This window comes from Coenobita brevimanus, chromosome 93, assembly GCF_032717465.1.
Source record: "Coenobita brevimanus isolate Jiangsu-jjx chromosome 93, ASM3271746v2, whole genome shotgun sequence".
NCBI lineage: Eukaryota > Metazoa > Arthropoda > Malacostraca > Decapoda > Coenobitidae > Coenobita > Coenobita brevimanus.
In genome coordinates, this window is record NC_137046.1 from 4,148,919 (window position 1) to 4,154,241 (window position 5,323).

Sequence of the window (5,323 nt, forward strand, 5' to 3'; positions counted from 1 at the left end):
CTGTGTGGGACAGATACACATGGAATGATAGTTGTATGGTTAGGTAATGTGGCAGTGAAACAGGTCGCTGTGAGAGTGAGGTACAGTCGCCGTCAAAACTTCTGTCGCTTCTCCACTTTCTCTCTCCATGGACTTTAAAAATCAGTGTGGTTAATTGGATGCAAATGACGCTTATGACACTGATCTGTGGCCCTATGGAATCCTCAGTGTTAACTGTTGAGGATACACTACACTGATTTTCAAAGTCCAAGGAGAGGAGAGGAGAGGCGACAGGTCCTGTAATGTCGACTGTAACTATTGATACCTGACAAGGGCAGGTATTCTCGTCGGTTAAGGAGGCTTCCTATCACCTCGTCTTTAGCGACTTATTTTTGGATGTTACTGGTTAATATTCTTTTTTTTGTTAATTATCCAGAGTATGGCGATATTAGAAGGATTTATTTAGCACAGGTGTAATAAGCAAATTAAATCGCTAAGGAAATGGTGTTAGGGAACTTTCTTACCCGACGAATGTAGGGAGCAAGGTAACTCAGGCTGACTTAACATGGGCACAAGGAGGCTACGGGAGGCTTATCAGGCTTATCAGTACATTGTCAAGATTAGACCCCATTAAAGGGAGGTCTGGGAGGAGGCCACTGCTGTGCTAAGTAACATTGACTGTAGCAAATATAATCATTGTTAAGGTTTTTCTCCCTCATATATAATTACTGGAAACTGTTTAATTGGGTAGGTTGTGACGGGTGGATGCCGATGATCAACTGTTGCTATACTCTGTTCATTATAACTTGTCCTAAATTCTCTCTCTCTCTCTCTCTCTCTCTCTCCATTTGTCTGTGTATCTCTCTGTTTACTTACCTGTCATTTTCTGTTTGTCTATCTGTTTACATGTCCATCGATCTATCTCTCTCTATCAGTCTGTCTCTCTTCCCATCAGTCAGTCAGGTTGTCTCTGTGTCTGTCTGTACTCATATACCTACCTACCTATTTCTCTCTTTGTCTGTCTGTCTATATGCTTGTATGTCTGGTTACATATCTGTCTATCTACCTATCTTACCTATTAGTCTGTCTGTCTGTCTCTTAATCAGTCTCTCCATCTGTCTATCTGTCCATCCATCCAACCAGCTATCTCTCAATCTCTCCATATATAAAGAAGTAGGTTTGGATATCACACGCAATACACTTTATTTATAAAAAACTTTATTTACATTCAAAAATTTAAGCGGGGGCGTGGGTCAGCAGTCATTTTCTATGTACAGAATAGATGAACACAATGAGGGGGGACTGATATGTAGAATTCATTACATATGTCATAGGCATTACATAATCAAGGTTGTTACACAATCCTGTGGTAATGTACAGTCACGGACAGAAATACGGATACACTTTTTACTCGAACACTTAGCTCACTTGAGGGCTTTGGGCTGCAGGGAAGTTGAACATGTCGTCATATATAATTTCCGTATTGTCAGCATAAAAGAAATATCGTGTGAAAATAGTTTTGGCTTAATTAAGTCCTTGGAGTACAATGCTATGCTTCAATTTAGTCGTAAATAAGGAATATAATAAACAATATCTCAAGCGCTGTGAGGAGGTGGACGGTCTTCGATATTGTACTTTCCTTATATGCGGCTAAATCGAAGCATAACATTGTTCAGCAAATACTTGATGTTATGCTAAACTTATTTTCTCACACTGCTTTTCCATTTTTAACGCGATTTGCGTTACTATTATGAAAATTATTTGTGTCGATATTATTAACTGACTTGTAGCCCCACCCTATCTATCTATATATCTATTGCCAGACGCCTTAATCCCTTACGGGGTGGCCACAAACAAATCGCCTCCACGTCGCCCTGTCCCCCGCCATTTCATTGCCCTGCTCCCAACTCACACACCCCAAACTTGCAAGTGATTAATTATGAAATGCTTACAAAGTGTTCTGAAAAGATTACACTCATGGGTTTCAGATTTCATTGTTCACTCGTTATTTATCCTTTGAAAGTGGAACGATATTTTTGACCGTGACTGTACAAATGTAGTCTTGCGTTGTCATCATCATAATTCTCACCATTCCATCACTCAGAACGTCATTACAGGTCTTATAGGTACTGCAGAATCATATACAAATCAAGGCATGTCTCTTTCTCAGTCATACAAAAGCATATTATACTATACATGTTCCATTCTATCAGTCATACACGTACACATACATTTTATAATTTTGTACATGTGTAGCCTTCCGTAATTATCGCTTCTTCAGCCTTCACAGAGACTCCACTGGAAACACAAAACATGTATGCCTATCCATGTCAAAATTCAACACATGTATGTCTAGCCATGTCAAAATTCAACACATGTATGTCTAGCCATGTCAGAATACACCAGATATAAACCTATCCATGTCATTTACTGTCAGCCACACGCATATACACTCTGTAAATTGTATAAATCATTTTCCGTCACCGTAATCATCACCATCATCACTTCAACACTCAATAGCCTACTTACACATACTGGTAGGTCCAACACTCCAACACTCAATACTTACACATACTGGTAGGTCCTACACTCCAACACTCAATACTTACACATACTGGTAGGTCCTACACTCCAACACTCAATACTTACACATACTGGTAGGTCCTATACAGTAGGCGATACAAACGCGTATGAAAATCGTGTTATGCCCGTTTTCTGTTATACATTCATTCATATAAACAAGCCATAGACCAGGACGATGCAAATGTAATCCTTTCATACCATCATCATCATCATCATCATCATCAACAGACCTGCATCATAGACCTCACAAACGCGTCTATTACATCAATGGAATCATGCCCGTTATTCTGTCATGCATAGTAGTACACACAATACACTTCCCGTGAAGGCTTGTTACCTTGTGGACTCAAAAGGCCGCCAAGCACGTATTTCTTAACTTATATTTATTTTTTCTTCATTATGGCACGTTATTATTACCTTATACACTATATGGCACGTTCATGTTCTCATGTTATCTTATATTGCTGCTGTCGTCAGTTACTGCATATATATATGAAGTGCTAGCAGTCATCAGTATCCGTGTAAATGAAGTTTGCAGTGGAATGTCCAAGGAAGAGGTTGAGTGTGTCATCCTCTTCAGCAAAGGCTGAGGCAAGATGTTCGAGTTCCTCCTTGAAAGGCTCATCCCCTAGCAGGCTTTCTAGTTCCACGGCCGTCGTTAGAACGCTGTCACAATCTGACACCGACCCACACACAGAAAAGTCACTGGAGGCCATTGAAAAGACCGGAGAACTGTCACCTACAGGAACTGAAGTGGGTATTGTGGAGGTGGAGCCAGAGAGGGGACTGGGGGGCGCCAACCCCTCGCTCAGGAAGGCAGAGTCGCAGCACGAGGAATCACTGAAATGTCCAATACTTCTTGGGAACTCCAACAACTCGTCAGTCCTCACCAGGGGGATGTCCAGGTCCTGTAGGATGCTTGTAGTGTGAAGCACGTCAGTGGGAGTGCTTTGAGGGAGGGATGTGCTGGGTGTGGTTTGTATCTGACGTGGCGTGAAGGGTGTGGCGCCCATCAGGGGCTTGAGTATACTGTGACTTGGGACGGAAGGTGGGCCACATGGGATGAGGGCCAGGAGGGGCTGGTGGGGCTGTGGTGCCGTGCTTAAGGGCAGAGAATTGGGCTCCAGGCGGGGTAGCTTGGCCTCCCGGGGCCCCAGGTAGCTGCTCTCCATCCGTGGCCGCTTCACCGTCATGGACATCATCAGCGGTTCGTTGTCTGCATGTCTGCCAAGTCTGTCTGGTGGAGTCTGTAGAGCCACGTTTTTGAGGGTGATGTACGCCCCATTACTTGTGGCTATGCTGGCCGTCCTGCACACTTTCCTCTTGCTTTTGGACTTGCTGGGTCGTTTGGTTGTCGTCACCAGCTTCCCACCTACTGTGTTTTTATTTTTCATATATTTCGCCTTTGTGACGGGAGTAGAGGGACACTTTGTCTGCTTAATGACCTTGTTAGATGCTTTGATATTTACACTACACTTACTGTTTTTATTTGCATTACTAACCTGCTCTTTGTTAGTTCTTATGACATGCCCGGCACAATGCTCTGGTTTGGCTATGTGCGCATTCTCCAGGCACCAAAGTTCCCTCACGTCCTCTATATCCATGGCTCCAAAGCTGCAGTCATCACTCAGCACTCCGGTGAGAGCATTTATATAATTAACAGCCAGCCTCAGCACCGTGATCTTTGTCAGTTTCTCCGCGTCAGCCCCAAAGAGGTCTGGAATGGCTCTCTGCAGCATGATGAAAGCATCGTTAATATCCTTCATTCTGTTTCTCTCTCGGGTGTTGGCTGTCTTGCGCCGGTATTTGCTCAATGGAGGGGGCCTCTGTTTCTCCTTGGGCTCTCTACAACGCGCTTTGGTTCTGTTTTTTTCCGACTCTATTCTCTTTATGATCGATTTAGTCCTCAAGGCGTACTTGCCCCCTGTCTTAGCATCCATATTCAATTCCATGTGAATTTTTCCAGTTCAGAACAACACAGTATAGCGTCATACTGTAATCAGGCAACCTATGGGCAACACTGTTTGTTTCTTGATATGTAAGTAAAAAAAAAAAAAAAAAAACACTTCCCGGGTGTGATCTGGTGCCTTCCAGGTGGTTACACACGAACACACAGAGAGTGAGAGTGAGAGGAGGAAGAGGGAGCAGCGTAGGCTCTCGACGATGTAATGTTTGCTTTCGGTTGTTTGTCTAAGCAATCGGCTCGACCATCCCTCTCACCTCTTCCTTCTCTTCCTTTTTCACTTTCTCTTCCTCCTCTTCCTTCTCTTCCTTTTTCACTTTTTCTTCCTTCTCTTCCTTCCTTCCTTTTTCACTTTCTCTTCCTCCTCTTCCTTTTTCACTTTCTGTTCCTCCTCTTCTACCCCTCGGGAACAGACTTTCAACCCTGAGCACTGACAAATCGCTGCCAAGATATATGTTCCTCACGTGTTTATTTATTAATATTTTTGTAGAGTGTAAGTTTACCAGGTTGTTCTCAGGTCATCACACTTAGGAGCATTATTTTTCTTTTTTCATACTTTTCTCTGCATTTCTTTACGCTTTTACAATATTTTTCACGCTTTTTTCGTGGACGACACTTATGCTTAAAGAGTCCATAAGTCACGCCAATGTGTGTGACAAGAGTGATTTACGTAGAGGCTCCAGGAGTGTCCATTTTGAGATAATTTATGAAAGTATATTGAGTTATAGTTGATGCCTAACCTTCGCCTTACACAAAATAATTTTCCGACACACACAGAGCCAAGAAATATACAGTGAA

At 42.8% G+C, this 5,323-nt stretch overlaps 1 protein-coding gene across 1 annotated transcript; it reads right to left on the reverse strand.

The window, feature by feature from the left end:
- Window positions 1-3,062: 3,062 nt before the first annotated feature.
- LOC145412571 (uncharacterized) lies at window positions 3,063-4,514 on the reverse strand. Its single transcript, XM_080282477.1, has one exon. It carries the CDS (start codon window positions 4,512-4,514, stop codon window positions 3,063-3,065), a length of 1,452 nt encoding a protein of 483 aa, XP_080138603.1.
- Window positions 4,515-5,323: the final 809 nt, after the last annotated feature.

What these genes read in the sequence shown, in the direction of transcription:
- LOC145412571 (XM_080282477.1), bottom strand. Translation starts at nt 4,514, where the DNA reads ATGGAATTGAATATGGATGCTAAGACAGGGGGCAAGTACGCCTTGAGG.